Below are 12,583 nucleotides of genomic sequence, written 5' to 3'. Positions count from 1 at the left end.
CTATTGTTCACGCTGCCGTTGAAAGGTTTACTACGTGCGAACGTCATCGTACAACTAAAATGCGTTTGTTCAGCTTCTGTTATATTTTTAAATTCACAGACCCTTCCGCTCCGTGAACTCAGTTCCGATGAAGCTGTAAAAGCCTCCGGGCTAACAGCATCAACTTCAACCGAAACCAAGGAAGCCAGCTTAATGTGAACTCTAGTATTAGGACTGTAACACAACTTAGTAATAGCGTTTATGACTTCACAACATATATAGTGACGATTTGTTTTTGATTTTTTCTAAATTTGAGCTTATTTTCTGGACATAGGGTTATTGGTTATATCCGTGAAAACTTTATGGGTGAATGTATATCTCTTTGTCAATTAATGTGGGTGGTTTAAGAAATAATAAATACGTAATGATAATATAAGAGTAGAGGTTTATCAGTGATTCGAGTCAATCTCTTATTTATTTATTTTTTATTTGCGCTAATGTTTGAAGTTTTATAAATAAAATAAGACCGTTAAATGATAATGTATCTTGTGGGCATTTATAGTTATTAATTGTTCTAGAAAAACTAAGCAAAAATACTCTCTTAACCATTAAATATAATGTTAAACAGTTGAAGCCAGATTATAAAGTACCATTATTGTAGGTGTGACCTGATTCAAGATGTGGTTGCGTACGGTGGGCTTTATATCAAGACTCGAGGTCACCCAGAGGGCAATAGAGAGCTATGGTCTGAGTTTCGCTGGTAGATCGAATCATAGATAAACAGATTCGCAGAAGAATCAAAGTTACCAACATAGCAAGAAGAATTGCCGTTGAAGTCAGGTTTGCAGATATACGCGACTTGCATTGAGTAGGGTAGGGGATAACCCCCCTGCTAAGGGGGCTGACGACTCAGTCACGTGACCGATCACGTGGACTATTTTTATTATACCCTCTCTTACGCGTAAGTTATATTTGCGATTTTACGTAATAGATGAGTGCTTTGCGCGAGTTCCCTGGTAAATTTGTAATAATGGAAAGGAGGAAACATTGACCTGTTCGTTAAATATGGCGTATATATAGTGAGCGTAGAGGGGAAGGAAGGTGGCATATAAATAACAAAGCGGTGACGGACTGAGCTCACTCTGTGTTTGGCACTAATCGGTGTAACATAACTCCTGAAGATGCCCCGTGGAGGGATGAAACACGTGTTGAGTGATTTGACGGTGGCAGTTGTGTAATTCGCAACGTTTGCCGCATGCGCATTTATCAGCGGTCTGGCGGGCGGTGCCCTTTGTTGCACGACTAAATACAGGTCCTTTTCTTACTTAGGATGGACTTCCGCAACATAACGCCTGATTCCATTAAATAAGCATAAATCGTGGAGATCTATGGCGAGGCCTATGTTTAGCAGTAAGCGTCTATTGGCTGATATAATGAAAAATGAATTATTTTTCATAAACAACAAGGTCTTTCTGTTCGATATCACTGCTAAGAGAGAGAGAGAGATAGCTGAGAAAGTAGCCAACTTCATCGCAAACTTTCAAAGTTCAAACAAACCACTGTAGGCTATGTTTAGCTTTTTACCAATCAGATATATTTATAGCCAGTTCATAGTGATATCGCCAAAGCAACCATCATTCCTTCTACATACATTTATAAACATACGTGTAATTGTAATTCCAATTGCGAACAATACGGTGAACCCGATTGTTCTCAGGAAAACGTCACACATATGGCTGAAACTTCCTCTGATCATATCAGGTTGTGCTCGCAGCGGTCGTGTATGGTCGTATGCAAATAAATAAAAAAACCTTTAAAAAATATTGTGAAAGACGTTGATAAAAACCAGTGTCATATATAGATAAACGGAGACAAAAGATAGCACTTAACAACAATGATGATAAATTGTATTCTTGTAGAATTAAATCGATAAAAATATTTTTCGTCTTATACGCATATACAAGATGATTGGTTAAAGGTGTGAAAGATTTAAAAGTGTGAAAGTATAGCACATTTAATGTCAATTAATACATGGTAGAGTTAATCTAAAAATAAACAGTGTCAGAAAAATTAACATAATTATAATATAGTAAGATAAAACCGTTTACAAAAAACAACGAATGATAAAATATTAAAATTAATTATTTTTTACTATCTATCCCTGCAGACTTTGGCAGAAATGATAAGCCTGTGCCATCCTAAATTTTCATCATCACGATTACGTTTTATGATCACACATTGTCGGTCCCTCCGAATAAAATGTTAAGTTCGAAAGTGAAATTTTTGAAGAGAGACGAAAAACTAAACATTGAATTATATTAGATATATGTAAAAAATTGATACACTTATAATTATAATCTTTGTATAATTTGAAACCTAATTTTGAAATAACTTCATCTTGTTTATTTAGATAAAAAAAAAGATAATCTTATCTCCGACATTTTTAGCCAGAAATTTATGGAAAAAGTTGACGAAGTGTATTAATAAAAACGAGATAAAAATTATCATAAATGATCCATTTTTTAAAAACTATGATCCTGCAGGATTTGAGAAACGTATGCCTTTCTATATCGTTAATTTTAAGTACTCTTTCTCTAAGACAGAGATGTACACCCTCCCTCTCTCATCCTTCACAATTTCTCTCTTTATTCCCTCTTTTATCGTACATATTTTCCATCATTCAGCGTGCATTCAACATACAGCATTCACCCACATTCCATTTACTCGTCGCTTTCCATCCCTCGCCACATTTCCTGTTACAAGGTTTTGTTTTGACTAATTACATCACCCACCACCTTGCAACGAAACCGCAAGAGGCCCTTGTCTAGTGTTCCCTATCAAAAGAGAAGCGATGTTTTCCACTTCAAGCCACTTCAAGCCACTCCAAGCCCGCGTGCACCACGGTCTGGTCCACCGCTAGCTCACAGATGCACGAGGGAATCCCTTTAAAGTTATACCTATACAGGTACTCTGAGAGTCCTCCGTGTCCCGTGAACATTTGGGGCAGACACATGTCCAGCACCACTGTGCGCAGTACACGGTAGACCGTCTCGGCGTCCGGGTAGAACTTCTTCATTGTTGTGATATGTAATATTGTTTAATGGAATCAGGCGTTACCTTGCGGAAGTCCATCCTAAGCGAGAAAAGGACCAATATTTAGCCACTTTCGCACATGCAGCGGTAGTCGTGCAACAAAGTGCACCGCCCGCCAGCCCGCTGATAAATGCGTATGCGGCAAACAATGCGAATCACACAACCGCCACCGCCAAATTACTCAACACGTGTTTCACCCCTCCACGGGGCACCTTCAGGAGTTATGTTACACCGATTAGTGCCAAACACAGAGTCCACTAAGGCACAGAGGCACTCCGAGGGCGAAGGTGGCTAAATATTGGTCCTTTTCTTGCATATGTAATGTTGGACAAGTAGCAGATACACGTTTTCGTTAACACCACCAGACCCTGAATCAATGTTACAAAATGAGTCAGTACACGGCAAAGTATGTGACCATAATCTAATCAACGTTTGCGAGATATGTCCTTCGGGGAGCGCTAAGTTATTTCACGACGCAGATAATTTATGCAGGGCTGTCTCAGTTCAATAACGAACTAATTCTTTTTAAGGTTCTCTTGCTATTAGATAATCTAAAAGGTTGTAGAGTGCCGACAAGGACCCGTAGACGGCTTAGAATCCTCCTTCCTCCACTCCCCCCTTATCTATCTCCCCTTTCCCCTTATCCCCCTCCCCTCCCCTTCTCCACCCTCATCTTCTTAGGTAGACCGAAAACTTAGGTAAAGTCGCGGGAAATCGCTGGATGCAGGTAGCGCAAAATTATTCATCTTAACGATCTTTTATCCGCTGGAAGGAAGAAAAAGAATTATATCGTTTGCGTGCTCTATATATGTAGACATTATAAATATTTATGTCGAAACATAGCCCTTCTGTTATATTAACTTTTAGCCGCAAACGAGTAATTATTAATATTAATTTTTACTTGTAACTTTATATCTGTTTATTACCCTAAAATAAGAATATAAATAAATAGAATTTTATGGAATATTATTTTATTAGTATAATACTCTTTCTACCATAGTAGATGGTAGCTAAAGACGAAAGTCTACGTACGACCAATGTGTGTGTATGTTTTTATTTTTCTCAATTGGTCCCCGTTTTGGTGGATCTCTCGTACATTACCCTTTCTTAGGTACTTATTCACTTTGTTATATTGTTGCCTCGCTCTTTTTCAGTCATTCTCAATTTACCTCACTCGTTCCTTTTTGTTTCATTCAATTATCATTCATATGTAACCTCTTTTACTTAACCATTTCCTCCTGGACTGCGTTTTAAAATTTTCAATTTTTTTTCATCTGTATTTCTTTAACATTTCTGCTTTATTATTTTTATTGGTTATTTCTTTATCAATATTGCTCTTTACTTTCTCCGACTGATGGAAGATACAACCTAGATATGTCACATATATATATGTAGTTTAATAGAGATTTATGAATTTTTTAAAACTTTGTTTGTGTTTGTTTTAAAAAAAAATGTGTACGAATGATGAAGTTTTATTTTTCTTTTTACCCACCCGTCGCGAAATAGGCAACCCTACAATGTTTATTTTCATTCTTCGGCCTTGCTTCGAATTGTTATCTGCCGGCGTCTTTGAGAACCAGTTACTCCTCCGTGTGGTTAATGTTCCGTATTATTCCAAGTTGCTAACTTTAGTGTCTCAAATGTTATGTGGTCAGTGTTGTTCAACCATTTCTGTAATAGATAGGTATGTTCATTATTTTGAATTACTTTTGTACTATTTGAGAAGTAAAACTTAAGTTAGCATAACTTGAAAAGATTTTTTGTCACTTTTTGGTACACTATCATTGTCTAATTTGGGTTAGTTAATAATTTTTTTGCATACCTAGACATCTCTTTGGAAATAAAATGTAAACTTATGTTAAGGTTAGTAAAAACTTGAATAATTTTTCATCAATTTGTGAGAATTTCGTATAACGCGGTAATTGTTTATAAAACATTTTTTTTTGATAATTTTGAACTATTGTCAATAAAAAAAGTTAACCAAAGGTTACCAAAGTAGACTTATTTTTTCATAGCAATTTTTCGATATTTTCGAAATTTCTTCGAGTACCCCAACTGTTTTTAATTAATTCAAATTTGTTTCGCTAGTATTTTTTAGCATTTTTTTTTCACATAGAAAGAAAAGGCTATGATTATATATGAGAGACACAAAGTAGAAGGTTATGCAAGAAGCGAGTTGTTGTTTTGTACACAGTCATAATGTTACAATAAACAGCGTGCGAATGGAATATAACGTGTCCTGTGAGTCCTTATATAAAGTCAATTAACCATCCTGTTTTTAAATATGTCATCAGCAAATTCATAATATCTTTCTTCAAGAAGACATTTACATGCGCTTTTGAATCGATTATTTTAACATTAAAAGCATTAAGCTATCGACTCCGAATGATGGTCTGTTGAGAAGAGCCGGCAAACTCAACAATTGCTCTTTTTAACCCTTTGGGGCAGGCTGGTATTAAAAATGTCCCACCTTTTTGATGCGTAATAACGCATGGTATGACATTTCTCGACCCACCTGGAAATATTGGAATAGTTTGCGCTGGCAAGGTTTATCATCATATGACAGGTTCATCAAGTGTTGAAACCGAAAATTTAAAATGTTATTAAAATGTTTTTCGAACCAACCGTTAAAATAATTATTTAAAAATATCTCCAAGGGAATCTATAGCTTTTAAGTTATAAATGCGTGATAGCATTCCCTATGTTGAAACGTAGGTTTTAATATTGTTAATCTCAATTCGCATATCATTACTAAAAAAACACCTACCAGTGTTATTAAAAATAAGCACAGAGTATATATATAGTTTTTAAATATACATAAATTAAAATTAAACGCGTAACGTATTGCCAAGTTCAAAACTCATTTACGTCTCTACTAACTCGGCTACTATCTTTATTGAATCATCTGTCGGGGAAGAATTTTTCTAGTATGAAAAGTAAATTTTTAGTTTTCTCTCTTAATGCTTAAAAACAGTTAAAATATACACTTTTCTTGTTGCATAAATACCATAGATTAAATTAAACATTAAGATACACACGCACACAAACACCCGTGCACACACACATTAACACACACACAAACACGCACACGCATACGCATATACGCACACTTTTCTAACTTTTGACATTTGTAGTGTGTGTAGTTAAACAACTGTTTATAGGTGTCATAGCTGGTGTTTATAGATGAAGACGATCAGCATACTTCGGCTTCGTAGAGCGTTATCTCTCTCGCACGAAATACGACTGTCAAAATGTCACATAGGTAGTGTGGGACAGAGATAGTGCTCTACGAAACCGAAATTAGCTGATTGTCTCTTTCCAAAGGTCGATGTGCAATATTTAACGCCGGATGCACAATTGTATTAAATATTTATTTAATTTTAACATTGGGCCTCAGTCGAATAAATCTGAATTCTAGCACTAGCGGTGAGATCATTCGTTGACGTAACCGTCGATGGACGAGGCATTGAAATCGGCGCCGACACTCGAGCCGGTGTAATGGTTCGTAAATCACTCTCCTGTCTTTACGAGATTACATTATATGTGTTATAGCTTTACGAACTGTTGTACGGTAACTTGAATATTTTGCATCTTGTTATATATATACGCTGTCCTTTGCATTTGTAATATAAGACTATATTATATAACTTCAACATCATATGTATGTAAATAAGAGTTCTTTTAAATGTTCCAATGTTGAATAAATTAATTTTATCTTTGGGGGGGGGGGGGGACATAATCGGCACACTTGGCAGGTGATTTGGCGATCGCAGTGTGGTATCATGGTACGCAGAGTACGATGCTGCTCATCCTCTGAAAACTTTTTTGTGAGCAGTGGCAATTCTATATAATTAATGCACAGTGTAAATAAGATTATATTTCGGAAATCGAAAGCCTAAGTCGTCTGCCGCTAGGCTACCTGGGGCTCCACTTTCTCAGTACTAACCTTCAAAAGACCCGGACGCTATCTCAGCCTACCGCGTGCTCCGCAATGTTGAGATGGACGCGGTCTTGGTCCAGCTCTTCACGGGGCACGGGGGGTTCCCTGGGTACCTTTACCGGTTTAAGCTCTAGGAGGACCCCTCGGGCTTCTGTGAACCGGGCGTGGACAAGACCGTGGTCCACCTGATAACTCACTGGACATGGATAGCACAGATGGATAGGACACCGGGTCGACTCCGAATGCCGGTTACGCACTAAGATCTACGAGGATATATGAAATATGGATATAATAAATGACAAAGGGAAGAGACCAATATTACTTTAATTTTGCAAGGGAATCGCGGCAAAAGTAATCATTAAAAACAAAAGTTGAAAAGTAAATAGTAAAATACCAAGTAACTTAAAATTAAAAGAGATGTAAATCGAACAAACTGTGTAAAAATAATTAAAGATAAAGCAATGTAAAAGTGAGGAATGAAAGGATCGAATAAAAGATAAAGGTAGAAGTAAAGTAGAAAGAAGAAAAAAGTACGAAAGAAAGTAATATTAATGAAAGAAGAGCGCGGAAGGAAATAAAAGTATTATATGACAAACTTATTAAAAAAAACAAAAGTGCCTATCCCAAAAATAAAATGGAAATACAATTAAAAGAAAAAACCTTCAAAAGGCAGGTTGTTAAAATTTCATGATATGAATAGATCATCGTCATTATAACATTTATTGTTTTAATTAAACATTGCTTCTTGACAACTACAGCTCAAGCGAAGCTGTGGCTTGAAGTTTTATGGGAACTCATTTAAACGTGGCAGTAGATATACCGAAGCTGAAAAATAAATAGTATATTGTATCACATGACTGTGTTTAGCACTAATCGGTGTAACATAACTCCTGAAGATGCCCCGTGGAGGGGTGAAACACGTGTTGAGTGATTTGACGATGGCGGTTGTGTGATTCGCATTGTTTGTCGCATACGCATTTATCAGCGGGCTGGCGGGCGGTGCACTTTATTGCACAACTACCGCTGCATGTGCGGAAGTGGCTAAATATTGGTCCTTTTCTCACTTAATTTTAAAATGACACAATAGAAAATTTACAAAATTAGCTTATAAATTGAATGCAGAATATTTTGCTTAAATATCCATCTACCCACGTTACTAGAAGCCTTGATTAAGGTCGTAGACACTGGCTGATAAGCGGGTAAGGCCAGTGTTGGTCTTTTTAATAAATGCCGTGTACAGTCGGGTGGACTGGTGCTTTTTAATTGGGACCGGTTTCCACGGGGTGGCCGGTTCCAAAGACGATCTGCGTTTTAATTAAACCATTGCAAGTGACTTTTAAATGCGGGCTGATTTTATAAACATAACATACTTGACGAATTTTTATTGTCACTTTTACTCGTGGAAGCTCTGAATCAGTGATTCCCAAAGTGGTCTATATCGACTCCTAGGGATCTATGACAACCTGCAAGGGGTCTACGTCAGCGAAAAAAAAATTTGGGGGTCCATGAAATGAAAATGGGGGTCCACGATAATGCTATTAATTTATTATTAATTTATTATTAAAGAATCAGGTTCATCTTTCTCACTAAAAATATTGACTTATTGCTTATGTTATTTTATTTACAGTTTATTTAATGTTACGTATATTTTACATAACAAATACAAAAGTTTATTTAAAATAATTTTAATTTAAATTAAATTAATAAATTAACATGTGTTTTTACTTTAAGTTTTTAACACTAAACTTTACTACAGTAAGAATTTTAACTTTACTACAGTTAGAAATTTACAGTAAATCAATATCAGGTAAGTAGGGGGTCTACCCAACACGGAAAAACATGGCAAGGGGTCTACGACACAAAAAAGTTTTGGGAATTCTGCTCTGGGTGTTCAGCTCGATGTAAGATCATTATGTCCGATACAACCTACTGCAAGGCATATTCCTCACCTCATTACGATGACCGACATCTTGCGATCTTTTCTATTTTCTCGGTCCATCTACAGGAGTACGTATCCATGCCGCGTCTATATATGTAAAGAAACTAGTTTCTTTACATATCTATATTTTGTATTATGTCGCGTTTATTTAATGTCGTATTAATTATTGTAAGATATAGCCTATACAAAAATGAATAGTTTTTGAAATAAGATTTAAGGTGATGATAGTATGAAAAGCGCTTTTAAATTTCGGATAACTACATATTAAAATATTAAAATTATTGTTCACCATATATCCCTGCAGACTGTACTGTCAAAGTGATTGCCCTGTCGCGTTCAAATAGAAACACTAATTAATGTAACATATGTAAAGAAACTACTCTCTTTAATAATTCTATTATGTATTGCGCCGCGCTTATTTAATGTCGGTAAAGCAGTGGCTGTTTAACATTGACACTTCATAGATGGCGCTGTTAACAATTGTGTTATGGTGGCGCCCATTGCGATCGCCGGTCGGTAAAGCAGTTGGTATTTGTAATGGCAAAGGCATAAAAATTTAAATAATAACTTTAAATGTGGTTTCTCTGTTTTCATAACAACGTATTATTGTTATACTTATGTATATACTTACATAGACGATAGAAACTGTTTAATATATATTTATAATAGAAATTAGTTAACCCTTTCGCTACCAGCGTCGGAATTAGACAGCATTGACCTTGTAATATGAGCTTATGTGTAGATCCTTGTTTTAAGATTTATCACAGCCAAATAAATTACTAAGAATTATCCTAACTTCTATTTATAATTAGTATACCAGTAAAATCTTTAAATATGTAACACAAATGTGAAAATTCGAACATCAGTTTACCGCCATGCAATGTGCACACTTCGCGGCGCACATGCCCTGTTCAGTAGCGTCACTTCAATGGAACCTAAGTCCACATTACAAGGTGGATGTCAGCTAACTCCGGCGCTGGTAACGAAAGGGTTAAACATCATTCACACTATAATATTTTTTTCACGAGTTCTTTTTTAAGGGATATCTTAAATTTATTACGAGATACTTTAGATTTATAAAATAAGATTGTATTGTAAAATGTGCGAATGTATTATTAATGACGTGTTTTAAAAATTCAATGCTATCCTTATTTGGTAGACTACTTATCAAAATCCTCGAAAACAAAAACATAACTTTTATGTATAATAAATTTTTTTTAGCAAGTATAGGTACTGTACCCGGCGATAAATATTGCACATGAACCTTTGGAAAGAGACAATCGGCTAATTCCGGCTTCGTAGAGCGTTATCTCTGTCGCACGAAATACTACGACTGACTAAACGTCACATATGTAGTGTGGGACAGAGATAGTGCTCTACGAAATTAGCCGATTGTCTCTTTCCAAAGATCGATGTGCAATATTTATACGGGTACTGTATGCAGATTGGTTTTAAAGAGAACAAAACGTCGGTAAAACAGTACTAAGTTTATCTGTCTTGCCGTCTGGTATGTTTTTATAGAAAATGTAATAAAACAGATATAAGTTGTTTTTTTTTAAATTTCACATTCGTAGTTGTCTAATTGTATCATAGTGGCCTATGGTATATTACTAATAAGTGATGCATTTGTATTTATGAGTAATGAATAGGTGTTAATAATTTAAACCGCGAAACTAGATGAGATTAATGTGAATTGCCGCATCCACCGCAATTCGATCGGTTCCTTGTTAATTACGCAACTCGTGTACATCCCACATAGCCGCTGAAGCTAAACGCTAAAACCTCTAGCGTTTCATGTAATCTAGACTATCGCTTACAATACGGCGTCGGGTTTCACGGCCGGTTCTGCGGTCGCTTCGATTTAGTATCACGGTGCGCATGCGCGGCGCTACATTTTACAGCTATACTGCCACCTAGCGCCGCTATTATAAACTATACACTTGTTTAGTTATAGATGTATAAACTTTAAAAGTGTGAAATAGCTAAAAATAATATAACATTAGGAATTTAGAGGTCAAAATATGAACACAATACGAACACTTTGTGAAGAAGTAGGGAGGCTGTTAAAACTAAATAAGGTACAACTCTAAAAGCCAGTTTGTTAAGCGCCTATGGAACGGGTTGAAATATGTACATTTGACTATATCTCGCTTCACCTTGATTTCTTTAAATTCGTAATTTTCCTTGATCGCAATTGGAATTTAAAATGTAAGCATAACACCATATATATACACACTCATGTATATAATGTGTCAGTTACACTATTAACATTACAAGTAACCTACTTTGTGTATTAAATTTGTATTTATATATATATATATATATATATATATATATATATATATATATATGAAATATGTGTGTGCATGTAAAGTAAAGATAAAAGAATTTTATATACTTATAACTTCATAAGTGTACCTTATTTCTCACTTTTGCCAAGGAATATATATATATATATATATAAATATATATATATCGGGTTGTAGGTACGTGCGTATGTGTGTGCAGATTAAAATTAATGTAAACAATATATACACCTAAAGCCTCTCAATTAAGGTAAAAGGTATCGATCTAGTTAATAAAATAAGTTAGTAAGAGCGAGAGATATAAAGTGAAATCTATACCCTGTTAAAGGATTTAGGATTTAGAGCCTGAAATTTTTGGAACGAACTATATATATATATATATATATATATATATATATATATATATAATAGGTTGTCAAATATCTCCCTTCCGCTTTTTTGCTCTTTATTCAATGCTTTATAAAAAGTGTTACAGTGATCGGATTTAGTTCAAATATGCGCCGTTTTGTTCGATAATCTGTTTCCATCTAGACGGCAACTTCATAATACCTCCCTCGTAGAAGCCCCCCTCCTTATTTGCGAAGAACTCGGACAGCCACTTTTCACAAACCTCTTTTGAGTTCAACTTTACACCACCAAGGGCGTTCGCCATGGACAGGAACAGGTGGTAATCACTTGGCGCTATGACCGGGCTATATGGTGGATGTGATAAAACCTCCCATCCGAGCTCCCGTAGCTTCTGACGAGTCATCAACGAAGTGTGTGGTCTAGCGTTGTCCTGGTGGAACACTACACCCTTCCTGTTGGCCAATTCTGGACGCTTCTGGTCGATCGCCTGCTTCAAGCGGTCCAGTTGTTCGCAGTAGATGGTAGAATTAAGCGTCTGGCCATATGGGAGCAGCTCATAGTGGATGATTCCCTTCCAATCCCACCAAACACACAGCAAAACCTTCCTGGCCGTCAATCCCGGCTTGGCCACTGTTTGGGACGATTCACCGGCCTTCGACCACGACCGTTTTCGCTTGATATTGTCGTATGTGATCCATTTTTCGTCGCCAGTCGGATGGTGATCCGCTTCAAGAATGGGTCGAGTTCGTTCCGTTTCAGCAGCATATCGCAGGCGTTGATTCGGTCCAGAAGGTTTTTTTGCGTCAAATCATGCGGCACCCAAACATCGAGCTTTATTTTGTATCCAGCCTTCTGCAGATGGTTTAAAATGGTTTGGTGACTAACTCCCATCTCCTGGGCGATGTCACGAGATGCCACTTGCCGGTCTAACTCGATGTAGTCCATGATTTGATCGGTATTTGTCGTCACAGGTCTTCC

At 36.3% G+C, this 12,583-nt stretch overlaps 1 protein-coding gene across 2 annotated transcripts in view; it reads left to right on the top strand.

Annotated features, from left to right (window-relative positions):
• LOC137924890 (pleckstrin homology-like domain family B member 1) overlaps window positions 1-12,583 on the top strand; it is a 164,169-nt gene that overhangs the window by 78,535 nt on the left and 73,051 nt on the right. The window contains exon 1 of one of the 2 annotated variants that reach the window (XM_068768275.1): window positions 4,685-4,756. The exons of the other annotated variant lie outside the window; for it this stretch is intronic. Within the exon in view, the coding sequence (XP_068624376.1) occupies window positions 4,713-4,756 (44 nt within the window). The 5' untranslated portion in view covers window positions 4,685-4,712. Of the gene's footprint in view, window positions 1-4,684; window positions 4,757-12,583 lie in introns of those variants that run through there. 2 annotated transcript variants of the gene reach the window in all.

The sequence above is a fragment of the Battus philenor genome, unplaced genomic scaffold (assembly GCF_028537555.1).
Source record: "Battus philenor isolate CCGP_79_NKW_IND1 unplaced genomic scaffold, ilBatPhil1.0.hap1 SCAF_25, whole genome shotgun sequence".
Taxonomy (NCBI): domain Eukaryota; kingdom Metazoa; phylum Arthropoda; class Insecta; order Lepidoptera; family Papilionidae; genus Battus; species Battus philenor.
The sequence above is the reverse complement of the archived record's forward strand: the minus strand, read 5'-3'. Positions and strand labels throughout refer to the sequence as shown.